This window comes from Cebus imitator, unplaced genomic scaffold (assembly GCF_001604975.1).
Source record: "Cebus imitator isolate Cc_AM_T3 unplaced genomic scaffold, Cebus_imitator-1.0 Scaffold16, whole genome shotgun sequence".
NCBI lineage: Eukaryota > Metazoa > Chordata > Mammalia > Primates > Cebidae > Cebus > Cebus imitator.
In genome coordinates this window covers 2,246,093-2,268,425 of record NW_016107331.1, presented here as the reverse complement: position 1 = coordinate 2,268,425, position 22,333 = coordinate 2,246,093, and the positions used below count along the sequence as shown (strand labels likewise).

Below are 22,333 nucleotides of genomic sequence, written 5' to 3'. Positions count from 1 at the left end.
GCCACCATGCCCAGCTAATGTTTTGTATTTTTAGTAGAGACGGGGTTTCACCGTGTTGACCAAGATGGTCTCGATCTCTTGACCTCGTGATCCACCCGCCTCGGCCTCACAAAGTGCTGGGATTACAGGCTTGAGCCACCGCGCCCGGCCTAAAAATTCTTTTTATCACTAGGAGGTTGAACTTCTTTTTTTGGAGTTACTTTCTGACTATATGTAACCATTCTTCATTTTCATGCCTTGATCATTATTTGAAAATTAAGATCTTCATAAGTTTTCGTATTCTGACATGTCATTTTATTTGTACTCTTTATATATTAAACATATTATTAAACATATTAGCCTTGACACAAATATGTATATATTAAATAGGATTGCAGATCCTATTTTCTCAGTTCTTTTTTGCTTTTTAATTTTATTTTTGTAGGGGCAGCAGTTGAACGCTTTTAAATATTTCTTAATTTTTATATATCTGGCCAGGCGCAATGGCTCATGCCTGTAATCCCAGCACTTTGGGAGGCTGAGGTGGGCAGATCATGAGATCAAGAGATCGAGGTGACCAACCTGGCCAACATGGTGAAACCCCACCTCTACTAAAAATACAAAAATTAGCTGGGCGTGGAGGCATGCACCTATAGTCCCAGCTGCTTGGGAGACTGAGGCAGGAGAATCGCTTGAACGCAGGAGGCAGAGGTTGCAGTGAGCTGAGACCATGCCACTGTACTCCAGCCTGGCGACAGAGGGAGTCTTTGTCTCAAAATAATTTTTTAAAAATATATCTTTAATTCCCTTCTAATTGTATATTTTTTAATTTAAAAAACTGTCTTTTGTTAGAATCATGTGCAAAATAAAGAGTAAGTGGGGCCCTCCCATTCCTAAAAAATAGAAGATTGAACTGAAGACCTATTCTAATCCAAATTACTATCGATACTGAATTCATGAAGCCTCGTTGAAGGAGATTTTACTCTCAGACCTGGAGACTGATAAAATTCAAATTGTGGAATTTTATCACTTGGTTATTGTGTCCAGTCTGTCTCCCACTGCAGTTGCAAGTGCACATGTGTGTAGTTGAGGGACAGTGAGTCTACTGTGCATCACATGTGTAGCTGTTATATAATGACCTCAGGCTTTGGCTCTTCTCTGTGTTCTTCCCATCTTAATCTCTACCTTTGTTCTTATTTTTAAACATTAGGTGCCTGTAGTGACCAAGGAGTAAAGAGGGTGTTGAGCTGTAGCAGATATATTTTGCATTTATGGCTTTGGCTCCCTCCCTAGAATTGTTGGTCATTATTTTGATGACTTGGTCATTGAAATCCAGTTTAAAATTAGAATGAAATGAAGATAATTTAAAGATATATGATCTATGAATCATTGATAGGCTTTTTCATTAATCAATGTTTAAAAAAAAAAGACTGGTTCTACTTTTTGCAGCTTACTCTTACTGTATTTGTTAATTTGTTTCTATATATTTAGATCACATAAGCTGCTGTGCTGAATAGCCACTCTGTATTTTAATAAAGTACCTAAATTTCTTAAAGATCATAGAAAGGAAAAGGAAAATGTTAATTCGAAAGTATTACTGTTTAAATATTTGTGTCTTCAATATTTATCTTTAAATTTTCACTGTTTAGTAATCCAAATGTTGCCTTTTTCCTTCTTTTCATGTTTTTATTAAGACATAAGATCTGGCTTTGTTGTTTATATTGGAGGACAATGATGCCGTCTTAACTCATTGCAGCCTTGAACTCCTGGGCTAAGATGATCCTCCTGCCTCAGCCTCCCAAATCAGTGGGACTGCAGGTGTGTACCATCACACTTGGCTAATTTTTAAAATATAAATATATATAATAAATACATAAAAATACATATTATATAAATATGTATTATATAATAAATAAATATATTTATATATATATTTTAGAGATGGGGTATTGCTCTGTTGCCCAGGCTTGTCTCAAACTCCAGGGTTCAGGCTGTCCTCCTGCCTCAGCCTTCAGGGCTCAAGCTATCCTCCTGCCTCAGCCTTCAGGGCTCAAGCTATCCTCCTGCCTCAGCCTTCAGGGCTCAAGCTATCCTCCTGCCTCAGCCTTCCAAAGTGATGGGATTATTCCCAGGCATGAGCCACTATGTCCTCCTCAAAATGCTGCCTTCTTATGTTTGGTGATTTCACATGACTAGACAAGATACCAAGCTGTGATTTACCTGCATGAATGGAAAGTGTCACTCTTCACTGCCAGAATCATTTGTGTTCAGACAGCATCTTTTATTACAGGGCTTTCCCCCCAGAACTTTCTGGATTTTTATTTCTGGTGGACCTTTTGTAGGGGAGCTAATGGGAAATACATGGTATATATAATTGAAGCTACAGCAAATGTGATAGCTCCTGCTCTTGCTGTGACTTCTGATGGTTCTTCCAGAGCAGGAAGGAAGAAAGAAAGGAATGGCAAATATGGCAGAGATAGTGTTCTTAGAATCCAATACATGATTTCATTATTGACCAGAATTATAACAATCGTTATTACTTACTGTGCTTTCTAATCCTTTTGACAATACAAGCAAAATATTACTCCTCCCGCTTGACACATGAGGAAACTATTCCATTCAAGGTGAGTGCAGGTATTATGAAAACAGATGGAGAAGGTGAATTTAACTTTAGATGTGGTCAATTTAAGAGAGAAACATATTTTTAGAAACAAACTGGCCAGGCCCAGTCACTCATGCCTGTAATATCAGCACTATGGGAAGCCTAGGCAGGAGGGACTCTTGAGTCCAGGAGTTTGGGACCAGTGTTGGCAGCATAGCAAGACCCTGTCTCTACAAAAAAGAAAAAAATTAAAAATTAGTCAAATGTGGTGGTGTGTGCCTGTAGTTCAAGCTACTTGAGAGGTTGAGGCAGGCAGGAAGTTGGCTATGATCACACCAATGCACTCCAGCCAGATGATAGAGCAAGACCCCGTCTCAAAAAAACAAAACAAAACAAAAAACACCAAACTTCAAACAGTTTAGTTTGGAGAAGCATGTTTGGAACTTGGGACAGAGGATATCACTACAGAGATAGCTTTGGAAAATCCTATGCACAGAGGTGATAATTAAAATATTGGAGATTGGTTCTATCCATCTAATGAAGGACTAATATCTGGAATCTACAAGGAACTTAAACAAATTTACAAGAAAGAAAGAACCCCATCAAAAGATGGGTGAAGGATATGAACAGACACTTCTCAGCAGAAGTTTTTTTGTGTGGCCAACAAACATATGAGAAAAAGCTCATCATCGCTGGTCGTTAGAGAAATGCCAATCAAAACCACAACGAGACACTATCTCACACCAGTTAGAATGGCAATCATTAAAAGGTCAGTAAACAACAGATACTGGAGAGGATGTGGAGAAATAGAATGCTCTTACACTGTTGGTGGGAGTGTAAATTACTTCAACCATTGTGGAAGACAGTGTGGCGATTCCTCAAGAATCTAGAATCAGAAATGTCATTTGACCCAGCAATCCCATTATTGGGTATGTGCTTAAAGGATTATAAATCATTCTACTGTAAAGACACATGCACATGTATGTTTATTGCAGCACTATTCACAAAGCAAAGACTTGCACCAACCCAAATGCCCATCAAAGATAGACTGAATAAAGAAAATGTGGCACATATACGCCATAGAATACTATGCAGCCATATAAGGGGATGAGTTCATGTCATTTGCAGGGACATGGATGAAGCTGGAAACCATCATTCTCAGCAAACTAACACAGGAACAGAAAACCAAACACCTCATGTTCTCACTCATAAGTGGGAGTCAAACAATGAGAACACACAGAACATCACATACCAGGGCCTGTCAGGGTTGAAGGGCTAGAAGAGGGATAGGATTAGGAGAAATACCTAATGTAGATGATGGGTTGATGGGTGCAGCAAACCACCATGGCATGTGTATACCTATGTAACCTGCATGTTCAACACATGTATCCCAGAACTTAAAGTATAATAATAATAATAAAAGAATGATACAATGGACTTGGGGACTTGGGGGAAAGGGTGGGAGGGGGTTAAGGGATAAAAGACTACAAATTGGGTGCAGTAGATACTGTTCGGGTAATGCATGCACCAAAATCTCACAAATCATCACTAAAGAACTTACTCATGTAACCAAACACTGCCTGTTCCCCAAAAACCTATGAAAATTTTTAAAAAAATGGAGATTGCTGATCCTGTATTATGGAGTCATCATGGCAGTAGAGTTAATTAGTTGTTCACCCACGCATTGCTCCCTGACACTGTTTTTGGAACATAGATTCTGATTGCCTGAGAAGCATTAATTTTGTTCAAAGGAGATTGCAGAACATGAATACATGAGATACCATTATAGAGAGGTTTTCTCAGCCTAGTCACACTTCATTACCCTCTTGGTAACAATGAGCTGCTACAGCACAGATTCTAATGGTAGGAAGATGGGCTCACACCCTTGGAAGATACTTGAAAATCTCCAGTAGAAACCCTTACCCCCCATTTTTGTCAGTCCCTTCCAATATATTTTTTTGAATCACTGTTTTAGACTTTGAGAGAAGGTGGGAACTATCACTTTTAATTTTACTTGTAAAGTTTATCCATTTTGTTACTTAGGTAAGGAAAACTTAGAAGAAATATATTACCCCCATCAATATGAAAAAGAAGACATTACAAGGAAGTAACTCACTTACCTTGAAGGAATGGGGTTTATTGAAAGGACACAGCCACAGATGTACTCTGGCCTTTACTGTTCTGAGATCTGCTCTCTCCCTACCAGGACTGTCATGATGTCGCTGCGTCATTCACTGTGCCTCTCACTTTCAAACTCTCCAACCTTGGTGGACCACCTTTATTGTTCAGCCTTTTACTTAGGCCAGGACTGCTTTCCGAACAACTGGTTTGGCTCTAGGCCCAAGGTTTCTAAACCACATGAAGTTACCTGAGGCTATGTTTTGCTCAGACAGTAGGACAGGACTGCCCCTGGCAGGGAATTTTGAGGCTCCACAGTCTATCCAAGAAGATTTTACAAATATTCTCGTTTTCCAAGACAAAATTTGCCATCATGGCACTGAATCATGTGATAGAGTTAAGTGTCACTAGTGGAGGGAAAAAGGTATGGGGTATGTGTTTGAATAATGTGTGGTAAGAATCACCAGCAGGATTGGTTGTTTGAAACTACAGAAATATTACAATTTCCTTATGATGTATCCCTTATGATGTACTTTGGGTGATAAGCCACACTTACACAGGGAGATACTGCTACTGAAAGGAGCCTGCTAGATCCCTTATTGTGTTAGGGTAGGAAAAAGAGTTGAGAAGCACTGATCTAGGAAGTGTCATTCAGTTTGAATATGTTAGGAGATGTTTCTAAATTACATTCATCCTAACTGTCAATTGTGAGTAACTTTAACAAGTCTACTCTCTCAAGGTGCTTAGTAGCTACAGAATAACTATTATTTTAAGTGTTTGGCAACTTTGTAATGGGGAAATAATTAAATGGACAGAGCGACTGAATTTGTACACACTTTCTCTTTTCATGACAGATGCATGATATGTTTTCATGAAAATAAAGAAAATACTCATTTTTGTAAATGTCATCAATCTTTAACAGTCAAAAATTTGCTTGGCAAGAGAAGTGGTACAACTATACAGAATTGTGGTTATTGTTACATTGTACTGTTTACTGTAAACCTGACTTAATATTGGTAAATACAGTGTAGTAGAAACTGAACTGTTGTGAGCAATCTGGGCATTGGTCCAAGATATCATTAAAAATACTGCCTCAGACTAATTTGGGTTTATGAATAATATTTTGTTAACAGCTCAACTGAAATTGAGCCACATGGTGTAGCCTAAAAATTCTGAATCCACAAGATAATGAGAGTAGTTTGTGTATACAACACATTCAATATTCTATATTTGAGCTATAAATGGATACATAATTTTGTTAACCTTTAAACTGTAAGCTCCCATATGCTTAATACGATCTGATATCTTTAAAGTTTACATAATGCTGTAGTTTGCTCTCAATTTGAATGCCTTATAAACTAAAGTATTACCGGTTTAACAAATCTAAAAAATAAGGAGAAATTGCTGAGCAAATATTAAAATGGATATTCAACACAAGTTTTGGCATATGGTTCTACAAACAGCTAGAATTTAACATTCGCCAAACAGATTGAAGGACAGACATAAAGTGTTGGGAAAGTCCACTAACTTAATTTATTCCTTTTACTAATGAAAGGTAATTATGCCTTCAAATGGAATTTAGAGATTATTAATAGTAGATATAGCAAAGGGAATGAGCTGATAAGTGAGATGATTCAAGAAAAAATCTCTATATATTTCTTGCCAAGAAAAGATATATTTGTCTTTTTCTTCATGTGCTATTTTTAATTAGTTTAAGTTCTTTCTGAACATACATGTATTATTAATAATTCCTGTTGAAATGGTATGGGAAGGATTTATTTTTAGTCACTGTTAGTGTGTAAAATATTTCAGCAATGGAAAGAACATATGTGCATTTTTTTTTTTTTTTTTTTGAGATGGAGTCTTGCCCTGTCACCCAGGCTGGAGTGCAATGGCACCATCTTGGTTCACCTGCAGCTTCTGCCTCTGGGTTCAAACAATTCTCCTGCCTCAGCCTCCCAAGTGGGAGGGATTACAGGCTCCCGCCACCACACCCAGCTAATTTTTGTGTTTTTAGTAGAGACGGGGTTTCACCATGTCAGCCAGGCTGGTCTTGAACTCCTGACCCTCGTGATCCACCCACCTCAGCCTTCCAAAGTGCAAGGATTACAGGCATGAGCCACTGTGCTCTGCCAATATGTACATTATTTAAAGAATGAATTTTAATATTCTTCTTCTCAATAAATATTTTATTTGTTTTCCAGGTTAGCACTCTACGTATATGAATATCTGCTCCATGTAGGAGCTCAGAAATCAGCCCAAACATTTTTATCAGAGGTACGTTGTATATATTTTCTGTATTGCATTTTGGTCTTATATAAATGAATGAAAAACATACTATAACAATTATTTGAAAAAAGTTTTATTGTTATGTATTATATAGTGAATTCTCAATTATCAGTATACATAGTATAAGTAGATTATGTATAAACATTTTTATCCCAAAATGCCACTTCTGTGCCAGTAAACCTTCTAGTCAACTTGCCAGCCATTTTCTCCTTTTAGAAATGGAAAGTAATATTAGCATGGCAACAATAATCAAGAAAGCAAATTTTTAAAATTTGCTTTAAAAAATTTGTGAGAGTTATAAACCCTCCACCATATCTCTAGTTCTGACGATATCATAATTTTGGAAAATGTGGGTTTTGTTTGTTTTCCTTTTGTATGGATAATAGCCGATTTTAGTTAGAAAACATTTTGATAACCTTATTTCAAGTTCTCTTTCTCTTCTCCACCTTCACTTTCTTTCTTTCTTTAAAAAATTTCAACTTTTATTTCAGATAAGGGGGTACATACAAGTGCAGGTTTGTTACATGGGCATATTACGTGCTGTTGAGGTTTGGGGTGTAGATCATCTCATCAGGTAGTAAGCATAGCAGCCGATACGTAGTTTGCCATCCATGCTCCCCTCCCTCCCTCTCACCTATAGTCTGTAATGTCTGGTGTTCTCATGTTTATGTCCATGTGTGCTCAATGTTTAGCTCCCACTTAGAAGTGAGAATGTGCAGTATTTGGTTTTCTGTACCTGTGTTAATTTGTTTAGTGTTATGGCCTCCAGCTTGATCCATCTTGCTCAAAAAGACATGATTTCATTTTTTAGTCTGAGTAGTATTCCATGGTCTATATGTACCCCATCTTCCTCTGATCCACCACTGATAGGCACCTAGGTTGATTGGGATTTGACCTTTCTTACAATGGTGCTTCTTTGTCTCCTGTTATGAGGATGATGAGGATTTTATTGAGCTCTGTTATGTGCCAGGCACACAATCTGCCAAGGTATTTTACATATATTAGCTCTGATTCTTATAAGAAATTTGCAAAGCCAGTTATATTATTTCTGTTTTACTGATGAGAACAACACGGCCCAAAGTGTTTATATAACTGGCTCATGGTCACAGAGCTTTGTTAGTATGAAACTAGAATTCAGACTCAGGTCTATGTTAATTCCATGTTTTGGTTTTTCCTCTATATCTGTGATGTCTAATGTGATAAACACTAGCCATATATGGATTTTTGAGCATTTGAAATATGACTAATCCAATTAAGAAGTGCTATATGTGTGAAGTACACACTGCATTTTGAAGACAGTGTGAACAAAAGCATATAAAATATCATTAATAATTTAAAAATTTTGCTCATTGAAGTGATAATATTTTGCCTATATTAGGTAAAATAAAATATATTGCTAAATTAACTTTACCTTTTCTTTTTAAATGTGACTATTAAAAGCTTTAAATTAGATGATAGCACATTATATTCCTGTATCAAAATATGTACCCCATAAATATATGTACTACTACGTACCCATAAAAATTACAAAATAAAAAAATTTTAAATTCTACATGTGGCTCTTATTTGTGGCTCATGTTCCTATTTCTGTTGGACAGTGCTGCTTGAAATTATATCATCTCTGGTGATCTCACCAGCTTGGTCCCCAGCACATCAGGAGCACAACAGACAACTCATTGCCAGTAGTTCCCTGCCTGAAGTATAGCCTTCTTGCGATTCAGCGGCTCCTCAAAAGTAAACAAACGCACACAACCCCCAGTCTTATTTCTGATTAATTAGTATATGTAAATTTGTAGGGCTTATTTGCAGATAAGGAATTTTAGAGAGGTTTGGTTAGAACATGTAAGAACTTACTTGTTTTACTATAGAAGGAATATATGCAGTATGATAAAATTTTGATATCAAAACTTTATTCAAACCAAAACAAAAATTTGTTGTATCTATGTTTAATTAAATCATTAATTAGAAGACTTAGGGCTATGACCGTTCTAAGTCACATTCACTGATATTATAGAAGTGATTGAGATTGCAAAAAGGATGTCTTTTTGTATTCTTAACCACTGTCAACTTACAGAGTATTTGAAAGAATCTATAGTGGACTATGGAAATTTAAAAATTTTGTTTTATTGCAGTAGGAACTTAATGAAAGAATTTAATGATCTCTTTTCTTGTATCAAGGACCATTTCAAATTGGCTCACTTTACTTAATTCTCAGGGGTTCCCAAAACTTTATTTTCTTATCAACATTATAAGATATTAGATACAGTGATTATTAAACCTCCTTAAAAAAGAAAACTTTTGCTAACTTATTCAAGGAATTTCAGGTATTTGGATTCAAATAGATTATGTGGCTTGAGAAAATAACTAGATACTAGACTCCTAGGCTTTGCGCTCAGTGGAAAATGTATATACAGAATTTCTAGGACTATTTCATGGAAATGAAATTGGACCTTCAGAAGAGATTCACACATATTGACAAGCATTTATCATTATTTTATTTTCTCTGGCTGCATTTAGAATACAAAACTTGAGGATTTCTCTGAATTATTAGTCTCCATCACTTTCAAAAGAAGTGTCAGTTAAACAGAAAACTGTTATCACCAAGAAGACACATTATTTCTGGACTTTGGAGATGAGTGTATGTGATTTTTCAGAACTATTCTTTACTTTCTAGGTTGCCAAACTCTAAATGGCACTGTAAAAATTCATTCTCAATACCTAAATAACCAATGTAGGGTAATGGCTAAATTAATTGAGCTGTAAGTTTTTCATAATATAAAATAATAAGTTACATCTATTTGGACTTATGTAGATAGACTCCCAAAACATTGTCTAGTAAAAGAAGGAATCCAAATTATGCCATGTATCTGGAAACCCTAGATCATAAAGTAATGCTGTATATTTTTGTGGGTACATATTTATGAATGTAAAGTATAATAAAAGTTCTGAATGAATATACATGCCAGACTAGTTTTTTTCTGGGAGTGGGGGCATTAAAGGGATCAAAGGGATTTTATCCTTAGTTGTAGAATTCTTTTAAACAAGGAATACATATATTATTTGCACAGTTATTAAAAATGAAGGAAAGAGAAAATACATTATTTTAAATTATCTGAACTTAAAAGATGGAAGCCTGGAGATAGATTTGTGATAAGCCATTGCTGAGTATGTCCTAGAGTTCTTGATAATTTCATTTGGTTAAATTACAATAGTTTGCCATTTCTTCCCTCACATTTTACGTTCCACAGTATCTAGCTGCTTGGTTTCCCTGTATACCATGGGGCTTCTGTCATCTGGGCTATTTACTCAATGGCATATTCCATCTGCCTAAACTCTCCTCCCCTCTTTACCTTAGAAAGAGCTTTTCCTAGAAAGGTTTTCCCAGGGTTTCATCTGAGCTGCCAGTATGTTCTGCAGGGACCTGTGCATGAATACTTTTGCATACATGCCAGGAAGTTGGATTTTATCTTTGGCAAAAGGGAGCCTTTGAAGGTTTTAAAGTTAAAAAAAGAAAATGACATCATTAGGTTTGTACTCTGCTGTCTTGGTGCCTTTCCCCCCTCTCCATGGGTGGTAAAAAAAGGAGAATGTAATATTTTAGAGCTCCGTAACCTGTGTAGGGTTGCTTTCTCTTTGAGTTTCTCTTGACTCAGGTGGAAAACTTAATTAAGGCTGCTTATTTAGAATGACTTCTTAAGTAGCCTGAGTAGTAAGAAAACAGTCTTACCTGAAGACTAGAAATCCTTTCTAGTCTACCCTCAGGTTTTTACCTAAATCAAAATAGCTTTACAGGAATATAAAATAGGGAAACCAACTTATTTGAGTTGGTTATTATAATAAAAAGGAAATGATTGAAATGGTACCAATTATTATCAATTATAACATTATTCAATGTTCTCACCCTGGTTCAAGACAAAGTAGACTACTTCTTCTAAATTTGACATTCCCCCTCTGGATGGATGGGGCTACAAATGACCGTGATGTTAATGAGCTCTTCTCAATTAGGTTTTACTATGCTGGGTCACTTCTGTCATTAGTATAGGCTTGTTCTTTTGAGTGAAGTTGTGAGAAGGCCAACTGAAACTCCAGGCGTCACCTGAACAAGCAAGATGAGTATCTCAGCTACCCAATCTTGATTTTCTAAAAATGCCCATCACCTGGGCTATCAGAAATTAGACTGCTCTTGATGGATTTTGTTATCAGTCAGAAAAGTGGGGTATACTTATTAACCCATTTTTTTCTTAATTAAATGAAAAAATGCCTAACAATAGAAATCAAAACATTTCTCTAACTAGTTTGTGCCAACTAGCTCAGTGTGGCCTCTGATTCATGATAGATTTTAAACCATTACCAGAATCCAAAATATACTTTATGTGGCTTTTCATTTTAAGGGGAGAAAATGGAATATTATTTAGAAATATTCTCAATACAATGACCTTTCTCTGCTTTATCTTTGTTATTTTTCAACATTTAATAATTACAAACAGAATGCTAAGGAATCTTCTTTCCAATTCTACATTAACTTTTGTTACTTTAGATTCATTAAAAGCTATCCTTTTTCTGGTTGTATCATTTCATTATAAAAAGATAATAGCTGCTCTTCCTTAAAATTTTGCATGGTATTCATGTCTCAGAATGAGGCTCAATATCCTTAACAAACGAAATTAAGAATTAGAGTTTTGTAAAGATTCTAGATTTTTTCCCTTTCTTAAAATTTTTGCATTGTTTATAACTATCCCTTGTCATACGTTAGTCTGAAATAGAGGTTTAAAAACAAGTTAGCCTGAAATAGAGGTTTAAAAACATCTAAGGGATTCCTTCTTCCGATTTTATTAGGATTGCTAAATTATTGAGCATCATAGACTCCAAAATTCTGTTCTCACTGTTTGTCTTTTACCTATATGAAGAGAGAAAATATTAATTAGTATTTCCTAACCAGTCTCTTGAACTTTGATTTTGAGGCAGTACAATACAGGAGGTAAAAGCAATTTGCTTTAGGCCAAACATCCTGGGTTTAAATTACGTTCTACATTTTATTTACTTTCTCAGTTTCTTAGTTATAAAATGATGATAATTGTAACAGTACTTTAATTATGCTGTGGTTTAAATGAGTTAGTATATGTACATTGCTTATAATAGTGTGTGGTATATAGTAAATGCTCAAAAGTGTTATTTTTAAAAATCTTGGCAAACTTTTTTCTATCTTCTATAGTTTCTTATTTAAAAAAATAGAGGCATAAACATATGCCTGATGCGTACATGTGTATTCCAAGTGTCTGCCACTTGGATGGCCCATAATCCTACTGTCTGGTATTACCCTTTCTATCAAAATGGCTTCAGCTCTAATCCCTAATGTGTAGGTTGTCGTAAGTCTTCTCCGGTATCTGTGAGCCTTTATTGGGTGCTTAGGGTTTTTGTGCTGTAATTTCTTGCTCCTGTTGAGTGATTATAGCCACACTCTGATTCTCCCTCTTATGAGCGATCCCTTTTGTGTGTCTGAAGTGTTCTGTTTTTCTCATGGCTTGAGAGGTCTACTAACTCATTGCTCTTTTGTATGAGTCTTACTTAAGGTTGAGGGATAACCAAAAAGATTAAGCATTGTACAATATCAGCACCAACATTAAATTGAATACTAGACATAGGTTACCTTAAATTATTTGGTCTCCTTGCCATAGGGAATTTTTCACTAGCTGCTTTCCTCAGCATGCCTTTGCTTTCTATCTTGTTTACTTCTCATAACCTCTCTCATTTTTCCTTTTCTGAATTCTTCCAGACCCCCAAACATCTTCCCAAGAGACCATTAGCAACTTCCTAAATTCTTATTACATAGAAAGTCAGGTATTTGTTTTCCTCTCTGCATTCTTCCTTTTGCATCATTCCTAGGGGCCTCTGTCTTTTTACATCAAACAATAAAAACAAAAATAGAAAGGATCCATTAAGGAGTTTTCCCAATAAAAGGTAGTCCTCTTTAGGAAGACTTCTTCCTTCTAAAAGAACGCAGCACTGTTCAATGAAACTTGTCTTGATTATGGAAATGGTCTCTAATCTTTGTTATCTAATAAGGTAGCTGCTAGTTATGTGTCACTATTGAGCACTTTAAATATGGCTAGTGCAGCCCCGAGGAACATTCAGTTAATTTTAAACTGAAATAGCCACATGTGACTATTGGGTATCATGTTGAACAGCACAGTTTTAGATTATCTGCTTCAAAGTATAGTCAGCTTTTTCTTCCTGTTAAACATCTATTGCCTCTAATTTTTTGCATTAAAATGTAAACATTTTTACTTCAATTTCAATTTTTTTTTACATTTAGTTTAGCATATAGATATACAAGAGATTTTAGAAAATTGGTGGGAACAGTAGCTTTTATCTAAATTAGACCTCTCAGGAATTTAGAAACAAACTTATACATAGTTATACAGGTTATTTTCTTAAGACAGGAATTAGTGTTATTTTATGGTATTAAAAATTGTTTTTTGAGGACTGGGCACTGTGGCTCACACCTGTAACCCTAGTGCTTTGGGAGGCCGAGGCGGGCAAATCATGAGGTCAGGCGATCAAGACCATCGTGACCACGGTGAAACCCCATTTCTACTAAAATACAAAAAAATCAGCCAGGTGTGGTGGTACCCGCCTGTAGTCCCAGCTACTCAGGAGGCTGAGGCAGGGGAATCGCTTGAACCTGGAAGACAGAAGTTGTAGTGAGCCAATATTTCACTGCACTCCAGCCTGGCGACAGAGCAAGAATCCATCAGAAAAAAAAAAAAGTTATTTTTTGAATATTGGCTTAAATTAAAAATTATGAAGGATTTATGGGTACTATGAAAAGTTTGGAGCCCATGACCTTCAAACCTGCTGCTGCGTTGTTGGAGATGCTGTGGAAGTGGGCCTGGATCTGCTGAAGAGGTCTCACATTGACAAGACTAGAACCCCTAAAAAGGTACTGCTGTCATCCAGAATTGTTCTACCCCTGCTTCACTTTTTGAGTGAAGTGTCTCCTCTAGTGTCTCCTGATGGCAGAACTTAACAGGAAGCCAAATGGCAAGGAGGCTACGAAATGTAATTTTCGGAATCCCACCCCCAAGCATAGAATGGAGTATAGACAGGTGGGTGTAGCCTGAGAGATAATAGGTAAATGACCAGTATAATGAAAAATTAAGCAAGTGTGTGTGTGTGTGTGTGTGTGTGTGTGTGTGTGTATACTTGTATACATTTATGTATGTATTTCTATATCATTTTTTCTTTTTTGTACAAATGTTATCTTATAATCCACCATTCTGTGCTTTAATTTTTGTTTCACTTGTTAGATTTTGGAAATTGTGTTATATTGTTTCATAAAATGTCATAATTCTCTTTTTATGGTTGTAGCATATTTTATTCTGTGAAATGTGCCATGATGTAGTTCACCAGCCCTCTACTGATAGACATTTAGGTACTTCCAGTCCCCATCAGATAGTATATATTTTATAATTGAACCATAAGGCATGTCTTATCCCTATTGATAAACCTTTTGTTCATGATTCAATGTTTGTTTTACATTTATAAAGAAATACTGAAAAAGTTAGATCATATGATAAAAATATATTAGTAGACAAGGCCATCAAATGCAGAATATGGCATTAGGAGTGGGCCTTGAGATTTACATGAAAGTTACAGGAGAATATAGGAATATAGCACCTAGCTGGTCAAATGACAGAAGGAAGCAAGGTAGATAATTAAGCAGAAAAAAGCCTTAGGACTAGGGAGATACACATTGATTCTGGCATAACTGAAGAAGAAAAAAACGGAATAAAGAGAAAATGTTCCAAAGATGCCACCCAAAACCTAAGTAAGCCTGAAGCCCAAGAAACTCAATACAACAGAAAATACCTCTTCAGAAACAGAAGAAAATTTGTTTTTAACATGACTACTGACATTTAGGACTGTTTTCTGGCCATTCCACAACACTATCCATCATTAATTTATATTTGCTAAAAAACGAAATTAAACTACATAGAATATAATTTAAAATGAAAGTCCTCTTTTTCCGTTTTCCAGATAATAGTGATTTTAAAATCATTTGATGTGATTAAAAAAAAAAAACACACACACACATGCCTACAAGCACACATATGTATGTATGCATAGTTTTTTTTCCAAGCAGAAAGGTTTTATGTTATACATAATGTTCTCCAACCTTACAAATTTCCGTCTTGAAAAACTAGTAGAGCTTGGTTCTCTTTCCAAGTAGCTATATTTCATTATTTTTAATGATAACACACTGTTCTGTAGTATGTATCAAGATTTATTTTATAATCACTACTAGCGTTTCTCAGGTTGTTTCTAATTTTCATTTCTTTCTAACAATGCTACAATGAACGTGGTTTAGTTTTCTACAAGGATTCTATTTTGGCTCTTCTTGAGTACCATTTGATGCTTTTAATAAACAAGTAATATCTAGAATAGTGATCCATTTGGACTTAGCAATATTCGCTATGTAAACATAGGCCATCTCTTCTAAACATAGACATACCTAAAACATAGCTTTAAGTGTGGTTCATTCAGTAACTTTAAAAGGGTGGATTTTATGTTAACTTCAGTATGATGGACTGAAGTTTTACCTGCTTCTGGCACAGACTTGCAAATTAAGGAGAGAAAGATGGATACTATGTAGTAAAAAGTGTTGTGAGGATAAAATGATGATATATGTGATGCTTTTTTAGTTTCTTTGAGGAATAATAAGATGTAAAACTGTTTAAAATATAAATGCATTACCTCAGCCTTCTTCTCATAAAAGATCATATCAAATATAAGCCATATAGTTAGTTTCCTGTAGTATTTTATCTCTCGAGATAGCTGGAGATTGGCTGGGAAGTTGTGGAAGTGCGTGAGGGGAGGCTGCTTAGAAAGGGTGAGGTGAAGTGGGTCTCATAGGCTGGGAATCTAATTAATCCTACCTCCAGCACATCCTAGCATTGAAACCCAGTTAGGCCACTTTATTCCATAAGTTATGTCAGATTCTTCTTTTAACTGAGTATAGTAAAATCTGCTTTATTTCAGTCATATTATGTAAAGTCAAGATGAACTGAGATGAAACATAAGGACAATACTTTGAAAAATTTGCGGGTCATATGATTAGCATGGTTCCAGTGATTAGGAATATTAGTGTATCTGGGTACACTGGTGAGGTTTTATTCTTATGTTCTTTCAAGAGGATACCAACTAGTGAAAAAGTGGTAAGAGAAAAGATTGAGAGAAGGATGAGACATAGGTTTTTGACTAAATTGTAATTTTAGCAGGACATCAGAGTTTTGCTTCTCATAAGTCTCATTAAATACTATTTCTTATTTTTTACAAACTAAAATAAAATGTTGATGAACTGAAATTGTCAGATAGAAGGTGGCATAGATATACACATTATTTGTTTTACCACTTAGGATAATTAAAATTAGGATTCGGCTTACATTTATATGATGTGTTCTGTTTTATTGTTCATATGTAGTTTTTCTAACTTCAAGTTGATTATTTCCTGGAATTTTTCCTTTTAGCTCTTAAAAATGGCTGTTACATTTCTTTCTTTCTTTTTTTTTTGTTTTGAGATGGAGTCTCACTTTGTCGCTCAGGCTGGAGTGCAGTGGTGTGATCTCGGCTCACTGCAATCTCTGCCTCCCGGGGTTGAGTGATTCTTCTGCCTCAGCCTCCTGAGTAGCTAGGATTACAGGTACATGCCACCATGCCTGGCTAATTTTTGTATTTTCAGTAGAGATGAGGTTTCACCATGTTGGCCAGGCTGGTCTTGAACTCCTGACCTCAAGTCATCCGCCTGCCTTTGCCTCCCAGAGCGCTGGGATTACAGGTGTGAGCCACTATGCCTGGCCAGATTTCTAATCTTCAGAAAATTTATATTATGAGAACAAATTACTTGTTTTACTTCAGGGTTCCCATATATTTATGCTTGAGAACTCTAAAATGCAACTAATTTCGGTGATTTTAATGGCACTTAATGTTTTTTATCTTTTCATTAAAGAGGAATTTTGGTTATTTCTACATTTAGTATCACTTTCTGAGTTCCTGTTTTAAAACTTTTAAAAAGTCCTTTTGGGATAAGAATTCCTAACTTCTTACATAGTAGATGATGGAAAGAATTCTTTGAATTTTTTTGAAATCTATAATTACAGTTGTTCACTTCTTAGTAGTGTTAAGGGTACTGGGCATATTTTACTGATTGGGGTACTGTTACATAATTTTGTTATTTAAACTAAAAAACTAAGGCATATACTTAAACATAGTTTTTTTTTTTTTTGAGGTCTTTCTGGATCTCCTTATTTAAAATTGTAAATCCACTGCACTGTTTTCCTGCTCTTTCTATTCCCCTTCTCTGCTTAGTTTTCCTTCGCTGCATTTGTCACCTTCTCATATAAACACAATTTACTTTTTTGTTTGTTTCTTTGTTCATGGTCTATCTTCAGGGAGATTACACTAAGGTGAAATCTCCCTGAAGGAAGGGATTTCTGTCTTTTGTGTTTACTGCTATGCAGTGCTTTAAAAAGTATGAATACTCATCCAGACACTCATCCAAAAGTATTTAGTTAGATCTTTTACTTTTTTAGAGATACTGATCTTGTTTTAAATTTTTATTATAGTAAACTCCAACTCAGCAGAAATGTAAACAATTAGAAAGTTAATATCAGCATCTTTTAAAAACTCTCATTTTATGAAAGACTTATGTCTTCTTATGCCCACCCCTTCAAATCAAGAATTTATTTAAAACCTAATCCTTAAGGTATAATTTGAAGTCAGCATATTAAGCCTAATCTCTTAAAAGTTTCTGGGTCAGTGTTGATAAAGGATGTGTTCATATTATGGTAGTAATGGTGGTTTTGATGTGCCTTAAGATCCTGAGATACCTTCTGATTCAATAAAAGAAACAGCAAGAAAGAAAAGAAAAAACCTCAAAAATTGAGTTACCTTTAAAATGAGACTCTAGTGGTCAGCTGAATTTAGTATCCATGATAACTCAGTGTGACAGGACACTTAATTCTGAAATGATTTAAAATAAATAGAAGCTTAATTTTCTGTTTAAATGATTCATTTTTACTTTTTTCAATTTATGCTAGAAGCATAGACAATTGTTCCTTAGTTCCAACTCTGATTTTTTTTTTTTTTTTTGCCTAGTTACATGTATGGTTTCCAGCAAGATGAAAACTATCCTGATTAGTAAGTTAAAATTTGGCACAACCCTAAATACTTTGAATATTTTTATATGGAATATCACTGGAATTTTGTGAGTTCCAGTGACAATGATGATGTAATAAATTTTTACAGGGATAGCCTCCTAGGTAAAGGAAAAAAAATATAGCACCTAACAGCTACGAGGCACTTACTACAGATCAGTTACTCTTTTTTTTCCAAGATGGAGTCTTGCTATGTCAGGCTGGAGAGCAGTGGCATGATCTCGGCTCACTGCAACCTCCACCTCCCAGGTTCAAGTGATTCTTCTGTCTCAGTTTCCAGAGTAGCTGGGATTACAGGTGTGAGCCACCATGACTGGCCCATCAGTTACTCTTTCAAGTGATTTTCATGTACTAACCAGTTTATTCCTCATAACAACTTTGTGAGAGAGGTGACTATAATTAACCCCGTTTTGTAGTTGAGGAAACTGAGGCACAGAAGACTTAAGAAACTTTCCCAACTTCACACAGCTAGTATGTAGCAAAGTTAAAGTTTATGCCCATATCCCATTCTTCTTAAAATGGAGATATTTTTAATATTTTTACCTTGTGAGAAGGCATTTGAAATGCTGTATCAATCAGAATACAGCCACACTGATTGAAAGCACGCTATTTCAACAGGGAATGTAATATGGGGAAATAGCTAAACAGGTTTGAAAGAAAGCAACAACAGCACACATAAAATCAGTAAATGCAGTGAGCAATCACTAGGGCTGAGGCACCAAAAGAGCTTGAGCTTGTGGTTGTCAAAAATATTGGAGGAGGAACCTCAGAGAGCTGAATCTTAGACCTCTAAGGAGAGGGTGCTGTGGGACTGCTGTTACTGGAAGAGCTCACATTTGCCTTTAACCTCTGAAGAGAGGTACTGCACAGCTGTGCTGGGACACGAAGGGACTTCTGAGGGGCACGAAGGGACTAGTTCTAGTTGTGTGGGATAAAGCTAGAATGGAACCAGCTATTGTCACAGCTATTATCGCTGAATAAACTGCTTGCTGGGGTCACCCCGACAGGAATAGTAAGCTAACAGGAAGCAAATCCATTCTCCCCTCTTACTTCCAGTCTCCTTCTAGAGCCTCTCTTAGTTTATGGGACCTAACAGGAAGCGATTTAATGAAGGACAAAGGTAGTATATGAATCCCCAGTTTCAGCATCTGAAAGACCACAGAAAGATGGATTTGAAACTGAAAGACTAGAGCTTAATAACTGTCACAGTATGAAGCAAATTCAGGAAAATAATGGTGACATCTCTCTCAGACTAATCCAGTCAACAAATTACGATGTAAAATGAGTACTTGTAAAACTTGGGTAAAGAATACTATGATATTGATGAAAAATTCAAATATTTTTACCATAGTATTTTAAATGGGAGTATTATTACTTTGTATATGTGTGGAAAAAAGTATTATTAGGAAAGTATTTAATATCTCTTTTATTCATTTTAGATAAGATGGGAAAAAAACATCACATTGGGGGAACCACCAGGATTCTTACATTCTTGGTGGTGGTAAGTATCCTTTATTCTATTTTTACTGGCTTGATGTGATGCATTTCAGTAGGCCTGTTTATGGTTTCATGCTTCCTTTTTATTTTTACATTTTCTAAAATTTTCTGGAAGGTAGCACTTTAAAAAAACCCTCCAAAATCAGCAGTAGTGTAATTTAACTTAAATAAAATACTATTGAGTCCAACTGGAATTGGAACCAGTGTGTGGAATCTCCAACTGTAAGTATGATTCTATAATGACTTGGGATGCCATAACAAAATACTATAGAATAGATGGCTTAAACAACAGAAGTTTATTTTCCACAGTTCTAGAGTCTAGAAGTACAAACTAGCATGATCAATTTCTGGTGAGGGCTGTCTTCCTGACTTGTAGACAGACGCCTTCTCAGTGTGTCCTTATATATTGGGGAGAGCAAGCTGTTTGTGTCTTTTCTTATGAGAACTAGTTCCATCATGAGGGTTCTATTTTCATGATCTCTTCTACACCTAAGTATTTCCCAAAGACCCCATCTCCAGATACCATCAAACTGGCGATGCCCACCCCCTCAAATCAGGAATTTATTTAAAAACTCAACCCTTCATTTCAACTTACAAATTTGGGAGAGGGCTGGGCATGGTAGGTAATGCCTTTAATCCCAGCACTTTGGGAGGCCAAGGTGAGTGGATCACCTGAGGTCAGGAGTTTGAGACCCGCCCGACCAACATGGTAAAACCCTGTCTCTCCTGAAAACACAAAAATTAACCAGGCATGGTGGCCCATGCCTATAATCTCAGCTACTTGGGAGGCAAAGGCAGGAGAATTCCTTGAACCCGGGAGGCAGGTGTTGCAGTGAGCCAAGGCCGAGCGATTGCACTCCAGTCTGGGCAACAAGAGCGAAACTTCATCTCAAATAATAATAAAAAAAAAACAATTTATTCATAGCAGATTATTTTCTCACATTGAAGTGGCCGATGAGGTTGACACTTTTTCTTGGCTCCTGATTGCTGAGCTAGTTATAAGATTGCTTTCTATAAAGTGGACTATCAAGTTGTCAATGCTAGGCCACTGAATAGGTAATTATAAGTGTTGGCATGCCATTATAGCTTCTTCAAACCCTCACTTGTCCTCTTGGGGGGATTGGGAATGGGAGATAATAATCTGATTGGCATCTTTTATGTAATAGGTCAGTCTTGTTCTAAAATAACAGCTACTCATCAAACTCAAAACTCCCAAGAACAAGAAGGGAATAAGTTACAAATAAGCAGTTAGTGAAATAAGTTTATCTTCATTTTCTTGTGCTGGAAGAGCATATTTATGAGAAACAGTGACTTGATACAGTGCTCAAAAAACACTCAACTAATCAAATTAATTTTTTGGGGGGGTCAGCAAATAAGTAACTTTCATACCTTTATATTTCTTTGTATTTCTACCATGTGGTAGTGGTTCTTTTAAAGTTTCATTTATTAATATAGGCTTTGAGCATATTTCTCCATGCAAACCTAGTAAAGTTTATTGCATTCTCTCAACAAATACTGAGTGCCTTGTATGGGCCAGGTACTATGCTTGATACTATGGACACACCAGCGAATAAAACAGACACACATCCCTACCCTCTTGTTGATAACAGTCTGTGGGGAAAACAAGTAACAAAGTAAGCAGTAAGAAAGAAGTATTTTAAGGGGATATGCAGAGTCCTATGTAGACACATGCCAAATACATTTCACCTGGAAGAGCAGATATCTAAGCCAAGGCATTAAGTAGATATAAGAGTTGTCCAGAAAGGCATGGAGAGATAGAGAAGGGGAATGTTCTGGATCAACCATACCATGTGCGAAGACCTAGAGGTGAAAGGCAGAGAGAGTATAGCACATGGGATGAAAAGAAAGAAATTCATTATGTTGGAAATTGAGGTGATAGAGTGGTTAGGGATCAGGCAGGATTTGGAAACTGTGAATTTGAATTTAATTATAAAGACAATACAATGCAGTTAAGTTATTAAGCAGGAGAATAATACTGTTTATTTATATCTTGTCAAAGAAAAGAGTAAAACTCTGTGAAATACTTGAAAAGATTTATTCTGAACCAAATATAAGTGACCTTGGCCCTTGACACAGCCCATGGGAGGTCCTGAGAACATGTGTCCAAGGTGGTCAGGGTGTAGCTTGGTTTTATACATCTTAGGGAGACATGAGACTTCAATCAGATATGTTTGAGAAATACATTGGTTCAGACAGAATGACTCAAGGTTAGGGGCTTCCAGGTTATAGGTAGATTTAAAATTAAAGACCATTTCATTAAAACTTTTCTGATTGGTGATTGGTTAAATTTATCTAAAGATCTGGGATCAATAGAAAAGAACTATCTGGATTAAGATAAGCGATTATGGAGAGCAAATTTCTTATTATGCAGATGAAGCCTGTAGCAGGCTTCTTCAGAGAGAATTGCTTGTAAATATTTCTTATCAGATTTAAGGTCTGTGTTGATGTTAACACTGGAGAGTATAATGAGGTAAGTCCCACTCCCCCTTCCTGTCATGGCCTGAACCAGTCTCTCAGGTTACATTTTAAGAGTGCACTGCTGGGCGCGGTGGCTCAAGCCTGTAATCCCAGCACTTTGGGAGGCCGAGGTGGGTGGATCACGAGGTCAAGAGAT

General features: G+C 36.1%; 1 protein-coding gene across 4 annotated transcripts in view; it reads left to right on the top strand.

Annotated features, from left to right (window-relative positions):
• Positions 1–22,333, top strand: part of SSBP2 (single stranded DNA binding protein 2) — a 316,425-nt gene that overhangs the window by 90,018 nt on the left and 204,074 nt on the right. For all 4 annotated transcript variants that reach the window (XM_017507723.2, XM_017507775.2, XM_017507742.2 and 1 more), the window contains exons 2-3: positions 6,904–6,976; positions 19,641–19,702. In XM_017507723.2, the coding sequence (XP_017363212.1) occupies positions 6,904–6,976; positions 19,641–19,702 (135 nt within the window). The remainder of the gene's footprint in view (positions 1–6,903; positions 6,977–19,640; positions 19,703–22,333) is intronic.